Source organism: Globicephala melas, chromosome 15 (genome assembly GCF_963455315.2).
Source record: "Globicephala melas chromosome 15, mGloMel1.2, whole genome shotgun sequence".
NCBI classification, from domain to species: Eukaryota; Metazoa; Chordata; class Mammalia; order Artiodactyla; family Delphinidae; genus Globicephala; species Globicephala melas.
This window is the reverse complement of record NC_083328.1, coordinates 21,459,891-21,487,885: the sequence shown is the minus strand read 5'-3', so window position 1 is coordinate 21,487,885 and position 27,995 is coordinate 21,459,891. Positions and strand designations below refer to the sequence as shown.

Genomic DNA, 27,995 nt, shown 5'->3' with positions numbered 1-27,995 from the left:
CCCGGTCGGCCCCGCCCCGAGGAGGGGGGCAGCCCCGTAGCGCCGGGCTCTGCGCGGAGACTGACTGACGCGGGGTTGCAGCCGGGATCGCGTAGCGCCGCGGGAGCCGGGCCGGGTGAGCGCAGCCAGGGCGTGAGGCTAGGGACGCGGGGCGGGGGGCGCACGCGGCAGCAGGGAGGACCCGCCCCCGAGCTGCCAGGCGGCCACTCTCAGCTTGGGGGTCCGCTCCTGCCGCCCCATCGAGGGGAGCGCGCCCGCGCCCGGAGGGATCCCCGACCATCTTCCACAGATTCTGTTCACCCAACCCCGCTTTGGGTCCCCAGCGACCTGGATCCAGGGCCAGCCATTCACTGAGACTCCATCAGAGTTCGCAAATGTTCTCTGAGCCTCAGTTTCCCTCCCCGGATGATGGGAACAGTAGCCCCCGCTGCACAGGACCGCCAGGAGGATTAAATGTGGCAGTGCCGGGGGGGGGGGGGTCAGCCGGGTGCTTGGCCCTAGGCTCCCTGCTGCAGAACAGTCCTGAGTGGTTTCGTTCACTCAGCGGCTGTTTACTGACGGCCTGCTTTGTGCCAGGGTGCCACGCACCCTACAGTGATCCAAGCCTTCTTGGAGCGTGCATGCCAGTGGTCTGTGAGGACGCTGCCAGCTGTGAGAGTTATGGGGGTTCAGTCGACAGACGTGGATACTGAGGTGCAGTGAGGTTATAAGGACCTTGCCCAAGGGCACACCCAGCAAATGGGACCTGAGGCAGCGTCCCAGCCTTTGTCGCTGGAAGCAGCCCCAGAGGCTAGAAAGACAGTTCTGGGGCCACAAACCCTTCCCCAGGACAGAGGCCCCTGGGCCTGGGTAGAGGAGGGCTCCACTCTGTGGTTGTATTCCCCCCTCCCAGTGGAGGAATTAGACCCATCCCCTGTGACGACTAACATCTGGGGTGTCTCCCCTCCCTGTCACACCGGTGAGTGTCAGTGCTTGTATGGGGCATGACTATATCCCTCACTCAGAACTTCGGAGAGCAGGGCAGTGACAGAGGACACTAGAAGATGCTGTATAGCTGTCGCGGCCCCTGCCCCGTGACCACCACCAGCAACACCTGTGGGGCTCGTTACTCAGTCATCCGGTCACCCAGTTGCACCTGTTCTTTTTTTACAGCCCCTGTGTGCCACGCAGGGCAGAGTTTACCTCTCTCTGTATCCACGGGGCCTGGCGCACGGCAGGCTGACAGTACACAGTCGCTGCTGTCATTAATGATGATAATGGTGATCCGGCCCCTGGGCCAGCCTTGTCCTCGGGTGGAGCAGGAGGTGGGAGGCAGGGGGTGAGACGATGGTAACAGGGACTGACAGCCTGGCTCGCTCTAAGTCTAGAGTGAGGAGGACGAGATCCTCAGTGCTGGCCCCCGAGACCCACAGAGCTGATCCTGAAGCCCACAGGGGGCTTGGTAGGCCTTGTGGTACCAGCCATCTGCACTGCTGGGGGACCTGGGAGAACCAGAGGCAGCAGTTGCCAGGGCAGAGGCGGTGCAGCACTTGTGCAAGTTTCCAAGGCCCTCTGGTTCCCATGTGGATTCCTCCCTTCTCTCCTTCTCCAGGAAGCCCTCCCCATTTCCCCGTCAGAAAGCAGTCACCCCCCCCAGTCAGGTGGGGTTCCCCTTGGCACGATTTGATCTGTCTCCCTCTGGTACTACATGGGAACCGGGATTTTAAGGAACTGGTAGAGGAGTCAGGAATTCTTGGTGGAAATCTCAGCCATGCAGTGTGACTTTGGGCCTTGGTCTCCTGAGCTGTGAAACCCAAGGCCTGGCCACTTTGTCTCTGACTCTGAGGAAGGCAGCAGCCACCTTGGAAGTTCTCAAGATTCTGAAAGGGACAGGTTTGGGAACTCAGAGGGTCTCTAATTCCCACCAGGAGGTCTCCTGAGCCCCCAGGGGTCTGATAATCCGCATGAGTTGAGACAACTCTAGAACATACGTTCTTCTGTTTTTTCCTACAGGTGGACAGATCCCGGGTCCACATGGCTCAGTAGAAGATGAAGCCCAACCTGGCAGGCTCCTCCCCAGAGGCCTGCAAAGCTGCAGGGCAGGGCGAGCAGAGCTGCCCTGTCTGCCAGGCCTGGGCTGGGGTCTCAAGCCTGGGGTCTGAGGCAGGGCCTGGGCCGGGGCCTGCTGCTGCGTCCAGACCTGGGCCGGGGCCTGGTGCTGGGTCAGGACCTGGACCTGGGCCTGGTACTGTGCCAGGGCCTGGGCCGAGTCCTGGTGCTGTTCCGGGGCCTGGGCTGGGGCCTGGTGTGGTTCTAGAACCTGGATCAAGGCCTGGTGCTGCTTCGGGAGCTGGGCCAGGGACTGGAGCAGTGTCAGGGCCTGGGAAGGAGCCTAGTGCTGTTCTGGGACCCAGACAAGGGCATGGTGCTGCCTCGGGGCCTGGACCAGGGCCTGGTGCTGCTTCGGGGCCTGGACCAGGGCCTGGTGCTTCTTCGGGGCCTGGACCAGGGTCTGGTGCTGCTTCGGGGCCTGGACCAGGGCCTGGTGCTGCTTCGGGGACTGGACCAGGGCCTGGTGCTTCTTCGGGGCCTGGACCAGGGTCTGGTGCTGCTTCGGGGCCTGGACCAGGGCCTGGTGCTGCTTCGGGGCCTGCACCAGGGTCTGGTGCTGCTTCGGGGCCTGGACCAGGGCCTGGTGCTTCTTCGGGGCCTGCACCAGGGCCTGGTGCTGCCTCGGGGCCTGGACCAGGGCCTGGTGCTGCTTCGGGGCCTGGACCAGGGCCTGGTGCTGCCTCGGGGCCTGGACCAGGGTCTGGTGCCTCTTCGGGGCCTGGACCAGGGCCTGGTGCTCCTTCGGGGCCTGGACCAGGGCCTGGTGCTTCTTTGGGGCCTGGACCAGGGCCTGGTGCTGCCTCGGGGCCTGGACCAGGGCCTGGTGCTGCTTCAGCACCTGGACAAGCTCTGGGCCCTGGGCCAGGAGCTGGGTCAGTACCTGATTCAGGAGCTGCACCTTTATCTGGTTCAGGGGTAGGGCCCGGGCCCAGACGGGAATCAGGGGCTGGGCAGAAACCCAGTGAGCCAGTGACAGCCCCAGTGCCAGTACTGCAGCAGAAGACTCAGGCCACACCTGTGCAGGCCTCCAAGCAGAAGGTTCTGGTGACTGGAGGAGGAGGCTACCTGGGCTTTAGCCTGGGTTCCAGCCTGGCCAAGAGCGGCATTTCTGTCATCCTGCTCGACCTCCGCAGACCCCAGTGGGTGCTGTGCCCGGGGACCGAGTTCATCCAGGTGCAGTGATGGCGGGGGGCAGGCTGGTGGTGGAGGTCAGGGGATGGTGTCTGATGTGTAACCGGTGCCTGGCGTTGAAGAGCACAGGCTTCGGAGTCAGACTGTTTAAGCTCCAACTCCAGCTCCCAGCTGGGCAGCCTTGGCCACAGGGTCCCGCACCTCTGAGCCTCGCGTCTTCATCCACAGAAAGGGGACACTAACAATATCTGCCTCGCAAGGGTCTCGTGGGGAGTTGAGAAGACAGTGCATGTAAAACACTGAGCACAGCCTCTGTGACTTAGCTCCATACATGGGGCCGATGATGATGAAGACGCCCAGTGGGATCATCTAGTAAATCCTGCCCCACAGCCTGTCTGGGCCCTGCAGGTGCTGGGCCCGGGGTGGGGAGAGGGGCCCGGCACAGCTGTTACCTCTGATTGCCTTGGACCCAGACCTCCTACCTCCGTGTATTCCTTCTCTGTTTCAGGCTGATGTCCGCGACGCAGAAGCCCTGCACCGCGCCTTCGAAGGCGTGGACTGTGTGTTCCACATGGCCTCCTGCGGAATGTCTGGTGCCGAGCAGGTGAGCGCCTCCCACGCAAGGCTTAGGCCCCGGCTCTGCCCGCCCCCTTCATGCCCGGTGTCCATCAGGCTCCTCACCTACTCCAGGGGGGATTTGGGCTACACCCATGGGACCACGTGCCAGTTCTGCCGTGTTCTAGCTGCGTGGCTAGGAGAGTTAACCTCTTTGAGCCTCTGTTTCTTCACCTGTAGAGTGAGGACACTGCTAGTACTTATGTCACGACCTCCCCAGAGAGCAGTGTAACAGTATCTATCAAAGCACGCAATACCCTTTGACTCAGAAACTACACTTACTTATGTATTTGTAGCATTGTTTTTAATAACAAAACAGGAAATAACTGAAATGCCCATCCATTGGAGATTATATAAATAAATTGTGATATAGCTAAACGATGAAATTCCAGGCAGCCATTCAAAAAAATGAGGTAACTCGATATGTACTGATAACAGAACAATTTCCAAGGTACGAAAACAGTGTTTGACGCTGTTTTTTTTTTTTTTAAAAAAAAGCTATATACTCACACATTGTGTGCGCTGATATTAATGTGTCAATTATCTCTAGAAATACAGAGACTGGTAACAGTCTGGGGAGGGAAAAGGGAGACTTGGCATCAGGATTGGGAGGGAAATTTCCTCTTCATTGCATTCTTGTTTTACTGTTTGAGTTATTTTTAACCTTGTGACTGTATTACCTATTGAAAACAACCACAACAAGAATAAATATAGTTTGAAAATCAATAGGGAACCCACCTGTCATGTGGTTGTAGGGATTAAATGAGATGTAAAGGCTTCGCCCAATCCCTGGCGCACAAGCAGCTCTCACTGCAGCCCAGTTGTTTTTATTTTTCAAAGCCCAGCCCTCTCACTTGGGTAGGGACAGTATTACTTGTCCGTCTTACGGATAAGGAAGCTGAGACTTCTAGAGCCAGGAAACAATCCAACACATCTGAGGCTCTTCTCTGTGTCAAGCCCTGTACCATGTCCTCTCATGGGGCTTATTAAATCCTGCTGACCACCCAAGGGGGTCTTCCCTCACTTCATAGATGAGGGAGCTGATGGCCAGAGGGGTGGGTAGAGCCTCCCCTGTGGCCCAGGCATATGGGGACGGAAAAGGGCACTAGAGCCCAGGGCCCCCGCACTGCCCATGGGCCCCTCGGGATCCCTGCCTCTGAGCTGCAGCCCCCCGCCCTGCCACCCAAGCCCAGCCTCATGGCCTCAGCTACAAGGCAAGAGACAGCACCCCGACTCTCCCACCTCCATCTTGTCTTTTAGCTGCAAAAAGAGCAGATTGAGTCTATAAATGTTGGAGGCACCAAACTAGTGATTGATGGTAGGCGCTCAGAGCAGAGTGTGACCTGCTGTGTGTTTGTGCTTCTCTCCCCACCCCTGCGCAGGCCCGGCTCTGGGGGACAGGGCAGGGGGACAAAGGTGGGAGCCTCCCCCCGACCCCCGCCCTCCCCAGTAGAGGGCCTGTGGGCAGCACATCCTTCCTGTTCTGCAGGCCTGCCCAGGCCCCGGCATGGGGCTCAGCGTGGCCTCAGTGTGTCTGGGGACGCGGGGAGTGGAGTTTGCACAGAGGGATTAGGGGTTGCGGGCGAGAAAAGTTGCTGGAGCACCAAATTAGAAAACTCACACCTGGGCTCTCTGGGCACGTCCTGCCTTGTCCTGCATTTTTCTCTTTGATTCTAGAGTGTGTTTTCCCTATGTCCCCACTGAGTGAGACTTTTCTTCTGACCTGTCCCTGGCAAGGTAGCTAAGGGGCCGCAGCCACACTGAGAAGGAAGAATGAGCCAGCCCGGCCCCCAAGGGCCCAGGGAGCGGGGACTTGACCCCTCCCCAAGTTAAGGGAAGGAGGCTCTTCCGTCCCGAGCCAGGATGTGTGCAGGAGGCTGGGTGGAAGATTTGCCCAAGGAGGTCCCCATGGGTTCCTCCTCAACCAGCTCCCTGCTCACATCAACTGTGTGTGTGTGTGTGTTGCCGTGTGACCTGTCACTGTAGTTTGTGTCCACCGGCGGGTTCCAAGGCTTGTCTACACCAGCACCGTCAATGTCGCATTCGGCGGGAAGCCCATAGAACAGGGCGATGAGGACTCTGTGCCATATTTCCCACTGGAGAAGGTACCTGGCTTCCAGGAGAGGTGGGCGGGGCCAATGGACTTGGAACCCACAGTCCAAAGGGTAGGGATGGGCGGAGCCAGGGTCAATTTCACAATTCAGGGTAAGACCCAGGAAGAAAGGGTCCCCAAAACGGCGTGGCGCCAAAGCCTTCTCCTATTTTGGCTGGTCGGGCCAGTAGGAGCTTTGAAATCACATAGACCTGGCTTTGAACCAGCAAAGCCACTTTCTACTGTGGAACCCTGAGCAAACCGCTTCACTGGGAGGCTCCCCTTCTTCGTCTGGGTGTGATAGCACCACCCTATGGGGACGTGGAGACCAGGAAATGAGTTGATGTATGTGAAAATGCCCCGTGAGCGCTTAAGGCCTCCATGTGAAAAATCCATCCACTCACGTCCAGCATTCACATCCCAGAGCAGGCACTGTGGCTCGCAGGAGCCTCCCCGAATCAGGGAGCCCCTGGTCGTTTTTACTGCTCTGAACTCTCCTGTTCCTGTGGCTCCCACCCAGAGGGAGAGGAAGGGGAGTGGGGCTCAGGGCCTGGCCATTTCCCAGTGGGGGTCCCAGAAGTGAACCCCCATGTGGTCTGAAGCAGAGGTACAGCCCTGGGGCCGGGAGGGCTGGGTGGGCCGGGCAGGTGTGGCCAGCAGTGTCTCTGACCCCCGTTCGGTGGCTCTGTGCTTCCTGTTCTCTGATAGCACGTGGACCACTACTCCCGAACCAAAGCCATTGCTGACCAGTTGATCCTCATGGCCAACGGGACGCCTCTCCCAGGTGAGTACTGGGAGTCCCTGCTCACAGCCAACGTGCATGCCCACTGCTCCCTCCCTGAAGCACATGTGCGATTCTAGCTTATAGCTGGTATGTTCCCAGCTTCCTTCCAAAGAACCCTTCCCCAGGGCCTTGGACATTCGTCATCCAACAAATTCTGAGCACCCACACTCCACCAGGGATACAGCCCGGAAAACGTCAGGCCCAATCTCTGCCCTCACATTGTTCATGTCCTGGTGGGGAGACACTTGAGCTAGTCCACGTCTAGCTCTCTTTTCTGCCATATAGGAGGGCATCCAGTTTTGGGGACCCTCTTTATAAGAGTACAAACTTATGAATATGCATGAAATATAGCGCTTTGGAAGGGCTGTGCAAGTGAGGAGCCCTTCAGTAACTCGCAGAAGAATCGGCCTTGGCTGCCTTACTGGATTGCCTCTTCTTACTGTATTGTGATAGAGAAATAATAGTAGATTAAGGACAGGTGGCAGCATGGCACAGTGGCTAAGCACCCACGTACTGGCATCAGACTGAAATGAGTTCAAATCCAAGCTCCACCGCCTCTCAGCTATGTGATCTTGGGCAATGCACTTACCCTCTCCCAGCCTCAGATTCCTCACCTATGAAAAAATGGATAGTGGAATTTACCTCAAAGAGCTTGAGTGAGAACAAAATAATGATGGGCATTGTTAAAAAAAAAACACACTAACATGGACATATTGTGTTTATTGAGTGTTTACTACATGCCAAGCCCTATTTTACACGCTGATTTTACCTGCAAAAGTCTCAATACATCTTCATAGCATCCATGTGAGGTAAGAACCTTAGCTACCCCTTGCTTTCCAAACTCAGGAGTCAAATATCAATAGATTCAGATAAATTCCTGCTATCTAAATTATCATTATTTGCTTTCTGAAATTCAGAAACTAAAAAGAAACAGAAAACCTGGTTTCCCTCACTGTCTAAACTCAGGAGCCAAGTGGATTTGGAGAACGAAGGTTGTTTGAAATTATAATCCCCAATTTTACAGGAAAGAAAACTGAGGCTAAGAGGTTAACTGACTTAGCTCAAGGTCACATAGCTCTTAGGTGGCAGAGGTGGGATTTGAAAACCCCCTCTCCCCCTAGGGGAGTCTAAAACCAGAGCCTGGGGCTTAACCATTGTGCTCCACTGTAGCTATGGCTGAGTGAGTCTCTGAGCATGAACTCTTTTCCCTAAAAGCCTCCCCACCCCACCCTCTCACCCTGGGCCTGTCAAGCCTCAACCCCTTATCCCAGTGGGAACATCCATCTGTGTTTCCCAGGAGTTTGACCCTCGGCAGTTGAATTCTCTTCTCTACCAGGGCCTCCCCTGGCTGGACCAGCAGCCTACAAGCCAGACACCTAATCCTCTGGCTGATAATTATTTATACAAGCATCCCCAGCTTTCCATGGTCAGGAGAGTCATGGATACCCTGGGCGCAGTCCCTCTGTGACGTGGCCACCCAGCGCCCCACTGGCCAGTGTCAGCTGTAGCCCAACCAACCTCCCCGCACCATGCCCAGGTGACCCAGAGTTTAAAATTAGCTGCAGGCTGTTTACAGAAAAGCTCACCTGATACCTGCCTTGCAGGAGTCCAGCCACGTCACCCTGGGTGATTTCCAGTCCCTACTACCCAAGCTGGTCCCTGAGACTCTGCCTCTAACCTGGCATGGAGCACCCTGGTCCCTGTAGCAGAGTCCTGAGGCATGCAGACCCCAGCTCCATGTGAATGTGTCGTGTCCTCCTGTCTCTGGGTTCATTAGTGTCCTGGGGCCCCTGGCACAAATTACCACAAACCTGGTGGCTTAAAACAACAGAAATTTCTTCTCTCGCAGTTCCCACAGTTCGCAGTCAGATGTCTGAAATCAAAGTGTCATTTGGGCTGCGATCCCTCCAAAAGTGCGAGGGGAGAATCTTTCCTTGACTCTTGCGGCTTCTGATGGCCCCAGAAGCTTGGGGTCCTTCTTTGATGTGTGGCTGCGTCGCTCCAGTCTCCTCCTCTGTCTTCACATGGCCTCTCCTCTTCTCCATCTGTCTCTTCTCTGTGAGTCTCTTATAAGGATACCTGACATTGGATTTAGGGCTCGCACGGATAACCCAGGATCATCTCGTTTTTAGGTCCTTAATTACATCCTCAAAGACCCCTTTTCCAAATAAAGTAGCATCCACAGGTTCCAGGACACCGACATATCTTTTGGGGGCCACTGTTCAACCCAATACACTGGGCCTCATTGTAAAGTGAGGGTTTTGGTGGGGGAGCAGTCAGGGTGTTTGGCTATGACCCGGAGACACTGACCCTGGCTAATTTATGGAGAAAATGGAATTTATACTGGGATAGCCTCTGGAAAATATATTCCAGAAAAATGACCACCAGGGCTCAGAAAGGACAGGGTCAGGGCAGTTCCAGGGACCTGGGAGACAGGAGCTGGTGATCAGTCTCTCAGGGTGAACCCACTCCTGTGATTTTCGATCCCATGTCAGTAATGCACAGAGTCACATTCCTGGGTGAGAACATGGCATTGGCCCAGCCTGGGTCCTGTGGCTGCCATCTCAGGGAAGAGAGGTGCATCTGGACTGACAGTCCCCGCTAGACCTGGTGCAAAGGGGAAGGGGCCCCCAAAGGAAGGTGGGCTTCCGGTCCCAGAGGATGGCATACACTAGGCTCCCCAAACTGGAGGCACAGCTGCTTGGGAAACCTGAGCCTTGGAGGAGTGAAACATCTTCCAGGAGACTCCATCTCAGTTAAGGAGTTGGGGTTGGGGATCGAATAATTTACAAATAGTAATTTAAAAAAATTTTAATCTTAAACACAAATGAATTATGAGAATAAATTGAAAATTTTGTAGGTCCTCTGAAGACTTAAAAAGAATATGTTTGGAGCAGCCCTTCAGGCTGTACCCCCAGACTTCCCCTGGGGAGACATGCTCCCACTTCCACCAGTGGGGGCCCCTCAGAAGAGAATTTGGGAAGCCCTGGACCAAGCTTTGTCTTGGTCTGGGGACTCTGCTGGCACAGAGCAGTGAGAGTTAGGGGAACAGACCCCCAGCTCTCATGCTGATGGCTCTAGCCTTTTCATTTCTCCATTGGTTGTCTGGAAAGTATAACTGCTACCACGAGTTACAAAGCACCCATTTTCCAGGTGAGGAGACCCAGGCTGAGAGAGCTGAGGGCCTATTTGTTGGTACTGTATCACCGGAGGTATTAGTGGAAAGTGCCTGGACTTTGGTCCCCATCTCCGCTCCGAGGCTGAGCTGTGTGCCCTTAGGCAAATCACATCCCTTCTCTGAGCCTTGGTTCTTTTATCCATAAAACAGGAATAATAAGAGCTCCCACCTCATAGGGTTGCTTTGAGGGAAAAATTCCAGGCTTACCAGAGCACCAGACACATAGTAGGACCTCTCTGAGAGCCATCGTGATCCTTATCTGATGACCAGAAAAAGTAAAGTACTATAGCTATTGGCATGAGGACGTGTGGGTCTGTGCGCATCTGTAAAATGGACACAGTAGGACTCTGGGAGTTGAAGGAGGTCATGTCTGTCAAGTGCTGGTTAGACTCTCACGGGCCATGCAGATACCTACATCTAGGTCTTGCCTCTGTTACTGGCCTGAGAGCACTGTGAGGGCAGGGACCATTTCTTGGTCATCCTTGGATTCTTCACAGCATCCATCCCAGGGCCCAGTGCTGAGGGGGGTGGAGGTGGGGAATGATTCTGAACAGTGTTTGTTGAATGACTGACTGATCGACTGAGAGAATAATTAATTGAATGAGGAAACCCCAAGGCCCTGCCTTCCCCACTACCTTTCCGGGTAAGAACCAGGAGATGCGGACAGCCTTTCTGTCCCTCTCCCTGCTCATCCACCCCTCCCCAGGCCCCTGACTGCCCTCCCCTGTGTTGTAGGAGGAGGCGCTCTGCGGACATGTGTGCTCCGGCCCCCAGGGATCTACGGCCCCGAAGAGCAGAGGCACCTGCCCCGTGTGGCGGTATGTTGTCCCAGCCCCAGGCCGGAGGCACAGGAGGAGCCTGGCTGATATGTGTGTGAATGGGGACCCACGGTCATCGCGTCAGTCTTAGGGCAGTGTCCCGAGCGGGGGACCCTCAGTTCTGGGAGAAGTCCTGCCCCCATGAGGCCCACCAGGAACAGAGCTCTCAGGGTGCGCCAGCCAGGCCTGGGTACCGGTAGAGGAGACGTGGAGCTATGACCCCAAAGAAGCAGAGGAAACTATTGCCCTGCTCAGATGTGAGCTCCCTAAGGGCCAGATGGCTCATCTCATGCTGCCAGCACCAGGCTTTTCACACAGAAAACCTGTCTCCAGAGAAGGCTGGTTGCCAGGGATATAGCTACAAGGGCCTCTAGATCCTGTCCTCAAATTTCTCACAGCCTAGTCAGGGAGACAGACTCCACAGTCACAGATTCAGGGTGGTAAGGGCTGTGTAGAGGTGAGAGGGAGAAGATGGGAGCACAGCAGAGAGGGCCTGGCAGGGGAGGTCCAGGAGGGCTTCCTGGAGGAACTGATGGCTGTGCTGTTTGGATACAGAAGGAGCTAACCAAGGAAATGGGGTGGTAGAGAGAAAGTGGTCCAAATAGAGGAGACAGCTTGGGCACAAAGCTGGAAATGAAAAACTGTTCCAGGTTTGGGGACAGGTCAGTGAACAAAACAGATGATTCCCGCCCCTGTGGGGTTTATATTCTCACAGGAGGAGAGAGAGAGAATAAACATGATACAATACAAGGAACGTTTGAAGGTGCCAGGGACTATGGAGAAAGAGGAAAAGTGGAGTGGGGTTGGGGGAAGCTGGGGGTGCCGGCAGTCGGGGAGCCTCTTCAAGCAGGGATATTGAGCAACTTGAAGGTGACGAGGTGCATCACACAGCTATCTGGAGGAAGAGCCTTCCAGACAGAGGGAACGGCTAGTCCGAAGCTCTGAGGTGGGGCCCTGCTGGCACGTTCCAGGAGGCCGAGTAGCTCGTGCAGAGTGAGCAAAAGGGTCGGTGGGAGACACGTCAGAGAGTAGCTGGGGCCAGAGCAGAAGGGCCTCCTCTGCCACCCGGCGTCCGGAAGTTTCTGAGCAGAAGAGACACGATCTGACTTAGGATTCAAAAGGATCCCCCAGCTGCACGGAGAACAGGCCACAGCGGTGGGGGGGGGGGGTGGAAGCAGGGGACCAGTTAGGAGGCTCTTTCAGTGTCCAGGTGAGAGATGAGGGCGGAAGTCAGTACAGTGAGGAGTGGCCGAATTCTGGACAGATTGTAATGGCTGAGACGACTGGGTTTGCAGACGGGTTGGGTGTGGAGCGTGAGGGAGGGGACAGCCAAAGCTGGCTGCAGGCTTTAGGCCTGAGCCCTGGGTGCTGTGGGCTGGGGGTGGGGGGCGGCCAAATGGGGATAAGGCGCTCACAGGACAGGACAAGTCTGCCTTGTCTATCGGGCAGCCAAGTGGAGACTTCCGGAAGGCATGTGGGGCTGGGACAGAGGAGTCCGGCCTGGGAGCCTTCTGCATGTGGATGGAATTTAAAGCCACTCCAGGCTAGGTCTGTGTTTCTCGCCCTCTCCCCCCCCCCCACCAGAGCCACATCAAGAAGAGACTGTTCATGTTCCGATTTGGGGACCGCAGGACGAGGATGAACTGGGTCCACGTGTGCAACCTGGTGCAGGCACACGTGCTAGCAGCCGAGGCCCTCACCGCCAGCAAGGGCTACGTGGCCGTGAGTCTCCTGCAGTGCTCCCCCGACCTTACCCCTTGGGCTGCAGGCGGGTCCCCCATCCCTCGGGGATTCCTGGCTCACACACGACATAGCTCCCCAGTTCAAGCTGCCTGAGGGGGTGGGGGGAAAGTGGCCTTTTAGAGCGTCGTTAGCTCCTTGAAATGACCCTGTGAGGTAGGTGTTGTTGAGCCCGGAATTACAGTCCCCGAATGCTAAGCATTTTACATATATTGTCACCTGCACCTTTACAACAGCCCAAGGGGGAGATGCCATTATTATGCTCCCATTTCTCAGATGAGGAAACTGAGGTACAGAGAGGTTAAGTGACTCCACTGAGGTCATACAGCTAGTCACTTGGCAGCCCCGGAACTCAGAGGGACTTGTTCAGGTCCGTCTCCAGGGCTGCTCAGCAGAAGTGGGGAGTTGGGGCAGCTGCTGGGAGCCATCGGAGAGGGTGGGGTCAGGCGGCGGCGGGCATGTGCCTGACCGTCCCCCTCCCCGCGTGTCCCCCTCAGAGTGGGCAGGCGTACTACATCAATGACGGGGAGAGTGTCAACATCTTCGAGTGGATGGCCCCACTGGTAGGTGCCCGGACACCGCCCCCATCCCAAGTGAGAATTCAGGGATCCCCATGTCTTCTTTCCCTCTCACCTTTTCCCAAAAAATCAGAGGATTTCACATTAAAAACCAGCTCTGGCAACAGTGTCCACTGGGCAACATTGGAACTGGCTGAGCTGGGTAGTGGCTGCCGCTTTGGGGGGCTGTGAGCTCCCTCAGTTTGCCATAGTCCCTCCCAGCACGCTTCCTGATTTATGTCGATGTCCTGCCCTGTGGGATTTTGCTTGTGGCCCCCGTACTATGTGGTGAGGCCCTGAAAGAGGTAAGTAGAAGGTAGGCAAAGCACAAAGGGAGGTGTTGGCCCTCGGGCCCCTACGCTGCAGCCCCTCTGAGAGTCCTGGCCTCCTCTCGCAGCAGCCTACAGACTCCAGGAAGGGGTAGACCAGAAACCCCGCGCTGGGCGCTGGAGGATACATCCTGGGGGCATTCAGGCCCTTTGCATGTCAACTCTTAACAGCTTTATTGAGATATAATTTATAGACCATACAGTTCACCTATTGAAAGCATACAAGTCGATGGTTTTTAGTATGAGTTGTGCGACCATCAGCAAAACACGTTTTAGAACATTTTGTCACCTTCCCAGAAAAGAACCTCCCCAAACCATACCTTTTAGCTGTCACTTCTATTTACCTCTCACCCCACCCCACCCCTAGCCACAGGCAACCACTAAGCTACTTCCTGCCTCTGTAGATTTGCCTGTTCTGGACATTTCCTATGAATGGAATCATACAGTATGTGGGCTTTGTGTTAAGTTTCTTTCATTTAGCATGTTTTCAAGGTTCATCCATGTTGTGGATGTGTCATAAAGTACTTCATTCTTTTTTATTGCCAGAAAGATATTTCATTCAATCGCTGTGCCACATTTTGTTAATCCATTCATCAATTGATAGAAATTTGGGTTTTCCATTTTGGGCCTGTTATCAGTAATGCTGTATGAACATTCGTGTGTAACTAGTTGTGTGGACATATTTTCTCATTTCTGTTGGGTATATACCTAGGAGTGGAATTGCTGGATCATACAGTAACTCTATGTTTAACCTTTTGAGTTACTGCCAGACTGTTTTCCAAAGTGGCTGCACTATTTTACATTCCCACCAGCAGTGTTAGAGGGTTCCCGTTTCTGCACATTCTGTCAACACTTGTTATTATCTGTCTTTTTGACCTGGAGGGTTTTCATACAAGTGAAGACCTCAGTTCATCCTATGCCAGCCCATCTCTTCATGCTTCTCCCACCACCCTCCACACGTATGCTTTATTTTTTTAATTTAATAGCAGAAAAGCAGATTCTAGAAAATAATCAGATTCTATGTAAGTGCCTTAGAGTGTCTTTGGGTGTACGCAGATGTAAAAAATAACTAAATGATGGGACTGTACCCTATGCAGTCAGTTCCTACTTAGTTTTCCAGGTCACAGTGCGGGCTTCATTTAAAGACTGGTGTAAACTTGGGGCTGGCTGTGGGGTCTGCCCCCTTTGGTGGGCAGCTGAGGAGGGGCCAGGAGGTGCTCTGCTGGCCCTGGGGTAAAGGCAACACGTGGCCTATACCAGCCCCCCAAGGATCTGTTCTCACCTCAAGCCATATTTCCTTGCAGTTTGAGAAGCTGGGGTACAGCAAGCCCTGGATCCAGGTTCCTACTTCCTGGGTTTACCTGTCAGGTGAGGAAAGGAGTGTGTATGTGAAAGCCCTCCACGTGCCAGATGTACACGCATTCCCTCATTTTAAACCCAGAGCCAGGACCTGGCTGAGGCGAGTGGGGCACTGAGAGCACAAAATTTAAGGAAACCCTCACTCGCAGGAGTCAAATGCTCCAAGCCCCACCTGCACTTGCCCAGCCCTGAGAGCAGGTGCCTCCTTAAATTTTGCACTCGAGGCACCTCACTCCCCTCACCCTAGTCCTGGCCCTGTTTAAACCCTATCCCACTTGCAAGGTGGGTGGGGTTAGGCCCATTGTAAAGATGAGGCAACTGAGGCTCTGAGAGGTTAGCTACCTGCCCATGGTGCCCCAGTGAGAAAGTGGGAGAGGCAGGATTCCCACTGGGCTCCGCTGACTGCGCAGCCCACGCCCAGTCCTGCTGCCTGTGCTGGAATGCCCCATCCCCCAAGGTCGCCCTGGAGTTAAGGCTGCTTTTGGACATGTGAGGGTTCCGTTTGACCCTAGAGTCTCCTCCTCACCCTGAAGGTCAGTCTCCACTCTCACGCCCCAGCTTCCCTATGCTGGCCTCCTTCCAGCTGGAATGAGCACGGGCTTCAGGCTTGGAGTGATCAGCCCGAGGGGGCAGGTGGCCCCCAAGTCACAGATAACTGTGTTCCTGGAAAACCTCAGCTGGATCTCTTGCACTTTAAATGCATTGGGGGACTTCCCTGGTGGTCCGGTGGTTAAGACTCCGCATTTCCAACGCAGAGGATGTGGGATCGATCCCTGGTCTGGGAACTAAGATCCCACGTGCTGCACAGCGCAGGCAAAAAAATAATAATAATAAGGCATTGGGATGCCCGCCATTTAAAGCAGGGGTTTGCATATTTTTGTCCCCCAAGGTGCCCACACAGGATGACTTCCCCTGCACAGCGTCACCACCAGGACTGACACTCCTTGACCCCCAGCTGAGAAAAGTTCAACCGCAGGTCCTGGAGGTTTTGGAGACTGTCTATAAATTCCCAATTCCCAGTGAGCTGACTGTAAACTCAGTGCTTCTTAACTTTGGCTGCACAGTAGAATCACCTGGGAGCTTTTAAAAATGCCTCAGCCACACCCCCAGACCAATTACCTCCCAGGAAGCAAGGGGGTGGGGGAAGAAGGAACATTTTAAAAAGTGCAGCCCAGGCTGAGTTGAACCACTGTTCCCACTTCTTTCTCCCTGACTCAAGAGAGCATATCGGGATAGAAGTGCGTGAGAGAGACGTGATTGTAGAGATCACTTTGAATCTGCTCAGATTTATTGTAAAATGTCAGTCTTTTCATATTAATAATAACTTACTTGTGACATATTTCACAGCCAAACAAGGCACCCCAGGACTGCTGATTTAAAGGAATCCAAGGACAGGAAAACTTGGCAACGTGAAGATTCCCCCTAGCAAAGCAAATAATGCCCCCAACTGACTTGTCTCTGACGACCTCCCTGGAGTTTGCCTAGAGCAGGCCCCCTGGTCACTGGTCCCTCTCTCCCCACACAGCCACGGTGATGGAGTATTTGCACCTGGCCCTGAAGCCCATCTGCAGCCTCCCGCCACTGCTCACCCGGAGTGAGGTAAGTGGGCTGCTGTGAGGGGAGCCCCTGTGTCCTGGTGCCCCTCACTTGCCTTCCTGCCCCTTCTTCACTGCCACAAACCCTCACCTTTTGACACCGTAACTGGATGCTTGCCTGAGGTCTCAGAACCTACCATGTGGGCTCAAATCTAGGGCCAGCTCCTGTATAACGTCCCAACCTCTGAGCTTCTGCTGAGGCTGTGCTCTCTTGGTCTGAAGGGCAACAGCTCCAAGCCCATCCTTTTTTTTTTTTTTTTTTTGTGGTACGTGGGCCTCTCACTGTTGTGGCCTCTCCCATTGCGGAGCACAGGCTCCGGACACGCAGGCTCAGCGGCCATGGCTCAAGGGCCCAGCCGCTCCGCGGCATGTGGGATCTTCCCGGACCGGGGCACGAACCCGTGTCCCCTGCATCGGCAGGTGGACTCTCAACCACTGCGCCACCAGGGAAGTCCAATCCCATCCTTTATCACTGTCATTTCATTCATAAGCAGTTTGTCTTCCCAGCCAGACTGGAGGCTCCCAAAGGCAGGTTCCATGAAATACACTTTTTAGAATGTCATTCCTCCCAATAACTGTCAATACACACACACACACACACACACACACACACACACACACACACACACACACAGCCTGTTGATTCGAGGCTCACAGTTCCTGCTCACTGAATAATAAGTATATATTAAGTACCTACTGTGTTAAGAACACTGTTCTCAAATAATGATGATGCAGTTTTCTATTTGCATATACAGTTTAAAAGAGAGGGTGTTTTAATGCAGGTTGTAAACAGTAAAGCAACAAGTGGTGTTTGGTGTTATTTGCAAAATCCTTCCAGTCCACTCTCTCATTTGATTGTCCCTGATGCTCTGTTAAGTTATGAGGGGCAAAAAGATTATGATTTCATTTAATGGTGAGAAACTGAGCACTAGAGAAATAAGTGATTTGTCCAAGCTCCCACCATTCTGGAATTGGCTTCACATTCCAAGCTCAGTGCTCTCCACCTCAGAGAATCGAGAATGGGCCACAGAAAGACGCAGTTCCCTATGGTCTCTCCTTTGAACCGTCTGGACTAGCAGAGGAAAGAGAATAATGAAAATAGGGACCATCTATAGAGTGTGAAATGCCAGGCACTGTGTTTATCTCATTTAATCTTCACAACTACTATACACTGTGGATTCTGTTATTATCACCTCCATGTACAGAGAAGGAAATGAAACACTCAGCGGGGGGAGGGGGAGGGGTGAAATAACCTGGCTCATGACCATTCCCTTATGTAGCAGCATCGAGATTTGAACCCAGAGGAGACCTAAATGATTTCAAGCTTAACCACTAGCTTGTGAAATGTCAGGAATCATAGTCACATAAAATAGCTGCCGAAGTGCTGCTGAGTTGTGGTCGGGTAGGGAGCCGGCTCCCCTCTCTCTCCTTACTGGTGGGTTTCCTTGTTCAACTCGGGGCGGGGCAAAGGATCCCTAGTTAGCTGGGAATTTTCTGGGCACTGTAGCTCGGGCGCCCTCTTCTGGTCAGTCTATGACACCCCAACTAGCCCTCTAGTTTGACTTTATAGCCTTCTTTCATTCATTTGACATGTATTGAGCACCTAATGTAGGCCAGGCACTGTGCTGAGGAGTGGAGGCAAGGCAGTCCTTGCTTTCTATTCACACATACAGTTTAAAAGAGAGGATGTTTTAATGCAGATTGTAAACAGTAAAGCAACAAGTGGTGTTTGGTGTTATTTGCAAAATCCTTCCAGTCCACTCTCTCATTTGATTGTCCCTGTTGCTTTGCTAAGTTAGGAGGGGCAAAAAGATTATGATCTCATTTAATGGTGAGCTCACAGTCCAAAGGGGAAGACAGCCCAGCAAGGGCTATACTGGGGGAAATAATGAGGAACTTCAGAGTACACAGAAGGGGCACCTAAGCCAATTCTGAGGAAGTTAAGGAGGCTTCCCAAAGGAGGTGACATCTAAGCCTGACATCTGAGAACGCTGTGTCCCAGGACCCTGCCTATCTAGTTCACAGCTGTACCCGCCAAAGCCCTGAATTTACTAGCTGAGGCAAAAAAGGACAAGAACTGGCCTCTCTCCCTCTCTCCTCACACAAGCATCCAAGACCAGGGGCTTGACCCCAAGGGCTGTTTCAGGGCCACGGCAGAATCAAGCAGCTAGTGGACTCCTTCCCAGTGTCCAGCTGAGGAACAAAAGGCAAAGAAATGAGTCAGGTGGGAGGGTATCTTCTCAATCCTAGCATAGCTGGGAAGGGCATGAGCTAGAGTTTGGCTTCTCTGTGTGACCCTGGGCTAGTCACTTAACCTCTCTGATCTTCAATTTTCAAAAGAGGAGATGGTGGTATTACCACTTCAGAAGATTAAATGAGATATGGCCTAGAGAGAATTTAGCGCATGACAGGCACAGAGTGCTTACTCAGTAATTGTTGTTGTCAGCACTACCTCTGAAGCCTGTGGGACCCAGGCCATCTGGCATCAGGAAACGCAGCTTCAAACCCTGGAGAGAGTAATCACTTATGCATAATTGAATTCCTCTCTTAGGGAAGCTCAGTTAAATCAGCCAGGGCGTGAAGCTTGCACCCTGGAGCCTGCCTGCCCAGACTCCATCTGGGGCTGTGGGCTGAGAAGTGAAGGATGTTTCCTGGAGACAAGTTTTCCGGATAGCTGCACTCAGGCCACAGGCAGAATGTATCAGGGCCTCCTGAGCCCCGGCATCGTGCTAGGGCCGGGGAAGGGGAATGCAGAGGTGGGGCCTTTACTTTTGGGGGACTGAGGAGTTCAGAAGGGTGGGGAGATGCAGAAAATGTATCCTGGAGGCGGCCCCCCCCCCGAGGAAAATGGAGGTGGAAGAGAGACAGGAAATCCTCCCCATGAGGGCGTCGTAGACGCAAGATCCAGCATAGAGGTCCTTTTAAATCTCTGTGCGACGGAAGGGAAATCCCTACCCTCTCTTATCCGAGTGAAACATGGTAGAGGTTGCTCCCCACGCCCACTAGTCCCGTCCCTCGGCTGCCCCGCCTCTCCCCGCAGGTGCGCAGCGTGGCCGTGACGCACACCTTCCAGATCGCTAAGGCCCGTGCTCAGCTTGGCTACGTGCCCGACAAGTTCAGCTTCGCAGACGCCGTGGAGCGATACGTGCAGTCGACGGGCCAGGGAACCCGCGGCTCCACAGCGCGGACGCTCCTGCGGCTGCTGCTCGGGCTGCTGCTGCTCCTTGGCCTGCTCGTGCTGGCCCTGCACTTCCTAGGCCCGCGGCCATTCGTCGTCTGACCATCGTCGCCGGCCTGTCCCTGCCCCTGCTTCGCCTTCAGGACTTGGACCAGACCCTGCTCCGCCCTGCGGACTTGGGCGCTCCCTTGAGTCCTGGGCTTGTCCCTGCCCCACCCTCTGGGCTTGGATCTGCCTAGCAGGTCTTCCGCTTGGATATTCCGGCGTTCTAACCCCGCCCCTGTCCCGCCCTCTGGGTTTCGACGTGCCCCTGCCCCGCCTCTTGAGCCCTGACCACGCCCCTTCCCCTCCCTCCGGCCTTGGTCTCCCTCTGACCTGGCCGGGATGCCTACGAGAAGGTCCTATCTTCACAGCCTGCTCCGCCTTCCAGGCCTTCTCCCCGCCCCTGCCCAGGCCTGGCCCGCCCCCGCGTTCTCCCCTGCTCTGGTCCGCCCCGTTTCTGGCTCTAGCCGAACGCCTGAATCCTCGCCTTGGTTTCTCCTTTGGTAACTAGACTTGCTCATCCCTCTTGGTCGGTCCCTCTCCTCTCCTGTTTGTGATTCAGCCTTAGCCCCATCCCCTCCCGTCTGGCTCCACTCCTAGGGGCCTAGCTGCAGCCGCTCGTGCAGCTGGGCTGACGTTTGCAAGTTTTCGCTGGCTGCTGCTACCTCTCTAGGGACACGGACCCTCCTCGCTGCCCGAGCTTCTCTGTGCTTGTCCTGAGATCGTCTCGGGATCTTGGATTAGACCCCTTCTAGGAGCACTGGGTTCGATCAGCCGCTATGCTTATGTTTTGGGTTCGCTCACTCATGCAGGTCTCCCTGTGTGTTGATAGACGGGGTTGGAAGGACACCTGAGACCCAGGCTTCTGCCCAGCCGAACTTGGCCTTTTTGGGTTTCCGGTGCATGAGTCTGGGGATGACTCAGTAAGCACAGACTTCAATACCAGAAGGGACATCGAAAAAGGAAAATTAAAAAAAATTTTTTAGGGTGGTCAAAAGATACAAACTTCCAGTTAGTTATAAAGTAAATAAATTATGGGAGTGAAATGTACGGCCTGGTAACTATAGTTAATAATACAGTATTGTATAAAAGAGCGTTGCTGAGAGTAGATCTTACGTTTTCATCACAAGAAAAATAATTGGAACTCTGTGTGGTGATGGCATTTAACTAGACATTGTGATCATTTCACAATATATATATATATGGCAAATAATTATGTTGTACAGCTGAAACTAATGTAATGTTACATGTCAATTAAGTCTCAAAAAAAACCTTTAAAAAAATTGGATCTCTCTAAAAAGTACCAATATAGTAATAATGGGAATTATTAGAAATTAGTTGGTCATATTTTTTGTTTTACTATCGCTTCAATTTGTTAATGAGGGGGCCAGTAGTGATCACCATAATCTTTAATGTTTAAACCACAAAATTTCTTAATCCAGCGCTGCTCTCCACGGAAACAGTGCCTCCCTATCATCTTGGTATCAATTGTGAATACCAAAATATTAGTGTGTAAATACATCTGTATATATATCCTAATATGCACACGTGGAATTGGCTGATAAAACTATGGATCCTAGCAGAGAAGAAAACCATCACAAGCCTAAAGAAATCTGTGACGGGGTCGGGGGGAGCAAATGTGTTAGGGCCAACGTGGCCATCGCCCGGCGTGGGCATCAGCAGTATGTCCTCTGCTGAACAATTAAGAAAGTTCGTGAAGCAGTTCAAAAATGTGTGCTCCTGTTTGCTCTGTTGAATTTGCATGTGTGTATATAATTTTTAAAAGCTCAGTAATAATCCTTTATGCTTTGTTTATGCTTTATCCTTTATGTTTAATGCTTGACAGTTTGAAAGAGCTTGCACCTGTATGCTCGTACTTAATTCTCAGGCCCACCCTTACATAGAGCTTATTATTCTTATTTTATAAATAAGGAAACTGGGGTTGCCTAACTTCAAAGAGTAGAGGAGGGTGGGGGTCACTTCTCTACAGGCCAGGTAATTTGGAGGACCTGCCCAAGGCCCATTGGCCTAAACACGACACATGGTTATTTCTGCTTTTCTGCACCTTAGCCACGTCAGGGCTTGGGTTGAGCTCTGGGATCTTTCTCAGTCTCAGATCCACAAACGTCAGGCCATTTGGGGCTTTCTTTCTTCTCAGTAACATGCTTGCATGTAAACTCACCTTCTCCTCTGACTTTCGCTACCAGTCCTGAGAAATCTGTCCTTAGGGCAGGGAAAACAGGTTTTCACTGTTCACATAATCTTCTAGATCTTTTGTCTACTGCCGAACCTCAGCTTGTGAAACCCAAAAGCAAAACCGATTTCTTTGTTTTCTGGATTTCTCTAAGTCATCTCTTCCCCTGAAAGTAGACTGTCTAAACCCTGGGCATGGGGCCAGCATGGGTCACTATGCCAGAAAGCTTCCTTCCGCTCAAGTGTCTTCACCCAGTGGGAAACGAGGTAGCACTTCCACCCAGCAGAGGAACCGAGTGCCCATGAGGGTTTTAGAGGCTGCCCAGATAACCCACCCTCCGTGAGGTTCTTTTTTTTTTTTCTTGTATACCTTCTCATAGATATTTTATTTTAAATGTTTATTGGAAATAGTTGATTTACAGTGATGTGTTAGTTTCAGGTGTACAGCAAAGTGAATCAGTTATACATATACGTATATCCATGCTTTTTTAGATTCTTTTCCCATATAGGTCATTACAGAGTATTGAGTAGTTGCCTGTGTTATACATAGGTCCTTATTAGTTATCCATTTTATATATAGTAGTGTGTATATGTCAATCCCAATCTCCCAATTTATCCCCGCCCTTTCCCTCCTGGTAACTGTAAGTTTGTTTTCTACAGCCGTGAAAACTCCAGTAAGTTCATGTGTACATTTTTTAGATTCCACATATTAGTGATAGCATATGATATTTGTCTTTGTCTGACTTACTTCACTCAGTATGACAATCTCTAGGTCTATCCATGTTGCTGCAAATGGCATTATTTCATTCTTTTTTATGACTGAGTAATATTCAATTGCATATATGTACCATATCTTCTTTATCCATTCCTCTGTCTATGGACATTTAGGTTGCTTCCATGTCCTGGCTATTGTAAATTGTGCTGCAATGAACACTGGGGTGCGTGTATCTTTTCAAATTAAGGTTTTCTCCAGCTATATGGCCAGGAGTGGGATTGCTGGATCATATGGTAGCTCTATTTTTAGGGGTTTTTTTGTTTTTGTTTTTGTTTTTTTTGCGGTACGCGGGCCTCTCACTGTTGTGGCCTCTCCCGTTGCAGAGCACAGGCTCCGGACGCACAGGCTCCGCGGCCATGGCTCACGGGCCCAGCTGCTCCGCGATATGTGGGATCTTCCCGGACCGGGGCACGAACCCGTGTGCCCTGTATCGGCAGGCGGACTCTCAACCACTGCGCCACCACGGAAGCCCTTATTTTTAGTTTTTTAAGGAACCTCCATACTGTTCTCCATAGTGGCTGTACCAATTTACATTCCCACCAACAGTGCAGGAGGGTTCCCTTTTCTCCACACCCTCTCCAGCATTCATTGTTTGTAGATTTTTTGATGATGGCCATTCTGACTGGTGTGAGGTGATAGCTCACTGTAGTTTTGATTTGCATTTCTCTAATAATGAGTGATGTTAAGCATCTTTTCATGTGCTTTTTGGCCATCTGTATGTCTTCTTTGGAGAAATGTCTATTTAGATCTTCTGCCCATTTTTTGATTGGGTTGTTTGTTTTTTTGATATTGAGCTGCGTGAGCTGTTTTTATATTTTGGAAATTAATCCCTTGTCAGTTGTTTCATTTGCAAATATTTTCTCGCATTCTGTAGGTTGTCTTTTCGTCTTGTTTGTGGTTTCCTTTGCTGTGCAAAGGCTTCTAAGTTTAATTAGTTCCCATTTGTTTATTTTTATTTTCATTACTCTAGGAGGTGGATTAAAAAAGATCTTGCTGCAATTTATGTCAGAGAGTGTCCTGCCTATGTTTTCCTCTAAGGGTTTTATAGTATGCGGCCTTACATTTAGGTCTTTAATCTGTTTTGAGTTTATTTTTGTGTATAGTGTTAGGGAGTGTTCTAATTTTGAGACAGCAAGTAGGAAGCGGTCCTAGCTTTCTTGGAGACACTAAGCAGAAGCATTATAAACGCAGAAAACAGAGTCATTAGTGTGGGCAGCTCAAAGTGAAATAGCCAATCAGGATGGACCATTAAGGCGAATTCATAAACTTTCCATTATGGGTGATGGAGCTATTCCCCTTTGTAGACCCAATGCCAGGCGTCTAAAACATCATCTGGTCTCTCTCATCTTAAAAATGTTTCTCTTGGGCTTCCCTGGTGGCACAGTGGTTGAGAGTCCGCCTGCCGATGCAGGAGACACGAGTTTGTGACCCGGTCCGGGAAGATGCCACGTGCCGCAGAGCGGCTGGGCCCGTGAGCCATGGCCGCTGAGCCTGCGCGTCCGGAGCCTGTGCTCCGCAACGGGAGAGGCCACAACAGTGAGAGGCCCGCGTATCGCCAAAAAAAAAAAAAAATTTCTCTTGACTCCCCATTCCCCCTCCCGCTACTGCTACCATCACTCATGAAATTTCATGATGAGATGTCCACACTTATGTTTCCATTTCTTCTCTTCAACTCACACCAAAATGGCTTTAATCAAGGTCATCAATGACCTTGTCCACAAATCATAAAACCAAAGAATATTTTTCAGTCTTTATTCTGCCAAGTCTCTTCTGCATAGTTGGCTACTCCCTCCTTCTTGCCATAATCTTCTTGACAACAATCTATATGACAACACACCTGTCTTCCACTTGTGTCTCCAGTCCTTCTTTATCTCCTTCACTGGCTTCTTTTCCATTGCATTCCCTTTAGGATGATGGTCCTCAGGACTCCATTTTGGTCCCTCTACTTCCTCTGCATGCTCTTCCTGGGCAAGTTCATCCATTCCCATGACCGCAGTCTCCAGTGCCTCCCAAATCTGTATCAATTACTCAGAGTGTTCTCTTGGCCTCCAGACTTCTATGTCCAATCTACTCAACCCCATGTCCTAAATCTCAGACTCAGTGTGGATCAGAGTGAAATCATCTTTTCCACAAACGTCCTCTTCATCCCATGTTCCCTCCTAGGGAGACGAGAGGCACTGCCAGCCATCCAGTGGCTCAAGCCCAAAACCTGGTCATCGCTTTCGATGTGTTCTTCTTTTTTATGTCTTTGTCATTGAGTTCTGTCAGATCCACCTCCAAAATGTCTCCCTGTGCAACACACTGTCACAACCATGGTACAAGCCACTCTCCTTTGTCCTAGACAACTACAGTAGGCTTTGAATGGAACCTCCTATTCCTACTGCCAGAGGCAACATCCAAAATTGGAACATGCCACCCTCCGGCTTAAAACCTTTCCATGGTTTCGCATGCCCTCAGGGCCAAGTTCAAAGCCTTAACTTGGCATTCATGGCCCTGCTTGCCTAACACTTCAGTCTCATCTCTAGCCATGTCCAGCTGCTCTCTGTCCAGCTGCCCTGAATTACCTTCCCAGCATCTCAGACTCACCAGGCTCTCCTTTGCCTCTAGGATATTCCACATGCTGTTCCCTCTTCCTGGAACTCCCCTCTCCCACCTTCACTAGCTAATCTCTCAATTTCAAGTCCAAGCTAAAAGTCACTTGTTCCGTTGTCCCTGGGTTGGCTTCTGCATTCTGCATGACACTCCTCATAGGTCTAATTAAAGAAATTACAGTGGCTGTGAACTCTGTGAGGCCCAAAACATGCCTCCTGTTTTGCTCTGTAGCCTCAGGTTGATCTTGATTTCTGGCACATAGTAGGCCCTTCATAAATGGTTGTTGAATGAGTAAATAAACAAGCAGGAAGTGGATCAATGAAGCTGGGACCTCAAGGCTGATACACCTGGTGGGGGGCAGGGCTCCTGATACCCCAGACCCTCCATAAAGTCACCTGACACAGTTTCTACCAACAGTGATTTATGGAGTCAGCCTGAGCTCTCTGCTGACACAGAGCGGGCCAGAAAGGGACCCTTCCTAACTGACGTCTTGATTAAAATCACCTCCACCTAATCTTTGTCCTTGGGAGGTAAAGGGGCCCACTCCCAGTGGACTCAGGCCTTGAAGCATTAAATTAAAGGCGCAGACAGACTGTTGAGAGCTTTTCAAGGTATCTCAGGATGCTTTCCCATGGAAATAGGGAGACGTTTTTGTTTCCGTTTTTTAAGGTAGCGGGATTGGTGGGTTTGTGTAGTAGGCTAGGGAGTGAGGTGGATTGTCCTGCAGTTTCCTTCTTTTCCCCTCCCTTCCCCATTCCATTAAAAAAAAAAAAGAGGCTGAACTGGAAGAAATAACTTTTACAGGTTGAAATACCTGTGTAAGGAGAAAGTGAATGAAATGAAGGATCCCTCTGAGGATTTTCTACTGTGGGGGGAAAAAAAAAAAACGTCAGAAGGCAGAAAAAGTGAAGAGTAATTGGAAGAGGATATGGAAGTTAAAGGATGGAAAAGTGAGACCCCTGAAGGTGTGGCAGCGGTGGGATTCGAACCCACGCCATCGAAATGACTGGAGCCTAAATCCAGCGCCTTAGACCACTCGGCCACGCTACCGCCCAGTGGCAATATTTTCCGTTCATACTATATTAGTCTAGTGACGCGACGCCTCATGTTCTCTAAGCCCCACCCTCATCGGTTTACGCATGCCCGATATCAGCCTGACGCTTCACGCGCCAGTTACAGCGTATTAACCCCCGGCTTCCTCCTGGGCTTTGGAGTCAAAGTGCTCTTGTAATCGGCAGTAGTAAGTTCAGTTGGGACGCAGCATTAAAAAGGAAAACGAAGTTCCCAATTGTTAATATTAATATTCACTCGTCATGTATGTTTGCATTTGATTTTCCACGAGCGTGGCATACTGCCTACGGCCACGTGGGGGCAGTGTCTCGCTGCCGCTTGCTCCTGGCTGGGCTGCGGGTCCCGCCGGGTTTGCGCAGAGACGGCCGAGTCCCCATCTTGTTTGGACTCTCTAGCCCTACTTCAGGGAACCCCTGCAGCCTCGGGTGGCCCCATGGCCGGCCCCTGCCACCGCGATGTAAAAATCATGGGTCCAGGAAGGAAAATCATTGAACGTTTTTACAGATCCTTGCCTTATGTAGGCTCCCTCAATCATCACTCGTATCTACTTTTTACAGAGGGGGAAACTGAGGCTCAGACTGGCAAAGTAACTTGTGTTAGCTACCCCCAGGCAGAGCCAGGATTCCCTAGCCTCCCAAAACCCAGTGTTCTTCTATGTAGACTATTTCAGTGTGTTTTAAAATGCAGTAACCCTTTCTGCCTTCGCTGCCTCCATGGCGCCCGTGAAAAAGTTTGTGGCGAAGGGGAGCAAAATAAAAGCAGGTCCCGAATTTTACCCTTGACTGTACCCACCCTATAGAAGATGGAATCATAGATGCTGCCAATTTTGAACAGTTTCTTCAGGAGAGAATCAAAATGAATGGAAAAGCTGGGAATCTTGGTGGAGTGTTGTAACAACCGAAAGAAGCAAAAACAAGATTACTGTAACCTCTGAGGTGCCTTTTTCCAAAAGGTATTCGAAATACCTCACCAAAAAATATTTGAAGAATAATCTACATGATTGGTTACGCGTAGTTGCTAACAGCAAAGAGAGTTACGAATTGCGTTACTTCCAGATTAATCAAGATGAAGAAAAGGATGAAGATGATTAAAACTCGGTTATCTGGAATATGTTGTGTGAGTTCTTGAATAAAACTTGGGAACCAAAATGGTGGTTTTCCTTGTAAAAAAAAATAAAATAAAAACAAAATGCAGTAAATTCAGAGCAAATGCATATCAATAAATACATAACAAACTTCCATTTTCTGCCACCGAGAATTAATTGTATTCAGCTCTTCTGAGATATCACCCCCTGCGGCCACAAGAAGGAAGCAGAGATCTCTTTGAGTCATTCCCCCACAAATGAGTCAAAGCATTCTCCAGTAGTTTGCATCATTTGTTAACAGCAACTATAACAGAGAAGAACAAACCTGACTCCATGCTGAATCTATTCCTTTAGCTCTAACCTTTGTGCTCTGTTGCCTGTGCTTAGTCATGCTGGCTCTGCACCTTTTGTGAAAGATTGTTGCCTGTAGTCTGAAACATACAGGATACCCCCTTCTCAAGGCTCTGACCTTTAAACTTAACACTTTTCCATTCTTATAGAGAGAAAAAGTTGCAGAACAGAAAAGAACATTTGTCTTGTTGGAGGTTTACAGGAACATGGTGACCTGACCTATGTGGACAGCTGCGAGAACAAAGGATTCCAGCACCAAGAAGTTTACAACAACTAACCACACCTCCTCCCCTTTTAATATAAAAGCCTGAGTTCTAACATGGGGAAGATGGTTCTTTGGGACAGCAGTCTACCACCTTCTCACTCTGCTGGCTTTCCAAATAAAGTTGCTATTCCTTGCCCCAATACCTCGTCTCTCGA

General features: G+C 51.6%; 1 protein-coding gene, 1 non-coding gene and 1 pseudogene across 4 annotated transcripts; 2 read left to right on the top strand and 1 right to left on the bottom strand.

Annotated features, from left to right (window-relative positions):
* The first annotated feature begins 1 nt into the window (after position 1).
* On the top strand, positions 2–27,828 carry SDR42E2 (short chain dehydrogenase/reductase family 42E, member 2). Of its 3 annotated transcripts, XM_060285174.1 has the most exons (12): positions 2–115; positions 1,993–3,264; positions 3,731–3,826; positions 5,098–5,155; positions 5,824–5,942; positions 6,638–6,713; positions 10,627–10,709; positions 12,294–12,431; positions 12,947–13,012; positions 14,640–14,703; positions 16,220–16,293; positions 19,330–21,403. In XM_060285174.1, the coding sequence occupies exons 2-12, from the start codon at positions 2,029–2,031 to the stop codon at positions 19,567–19,569; spliced, it is 2,250 nt and encodes a 749-aa protein (XP_060141157.1). In that variant the 5' UTR covers positions 2–115; positions 1,993–2,028; the 3' UTR covers positions 19,570–21,403. The 3 variants fall into 3 exon arrangements, 2 of the variants coding, with proteins under 2 accessions (XP_060141157.1, XP_060141156.1); XR_011376745.1 differs by lacking the exons at positions 5,098–5,155; positions 5,824–5,942 and adding an exon at positions 27,725–27,828 and having other exon boundaries at positions 19,330–20,012; XM_060285173.1 differs by lacking the exons at positions 5,098–5,155; positions 5,824–5,942.
* Positions 26,038–26,119, bottom strand: TRNAL-UAG (transfer RNA leucine (anticodon UAG)). The gene has a single exon. It is a non-coding gene; the product is annotated as a tRNA-Leu (tRNA).
* Positions 26,854–27,231, top strand: LOC115861082 (large ribosomal subunit protein eL22 pseudogene; annotated as a pseudogene).
* Positions 27,829–27,995: the final 167 nt, after the last annotated feature.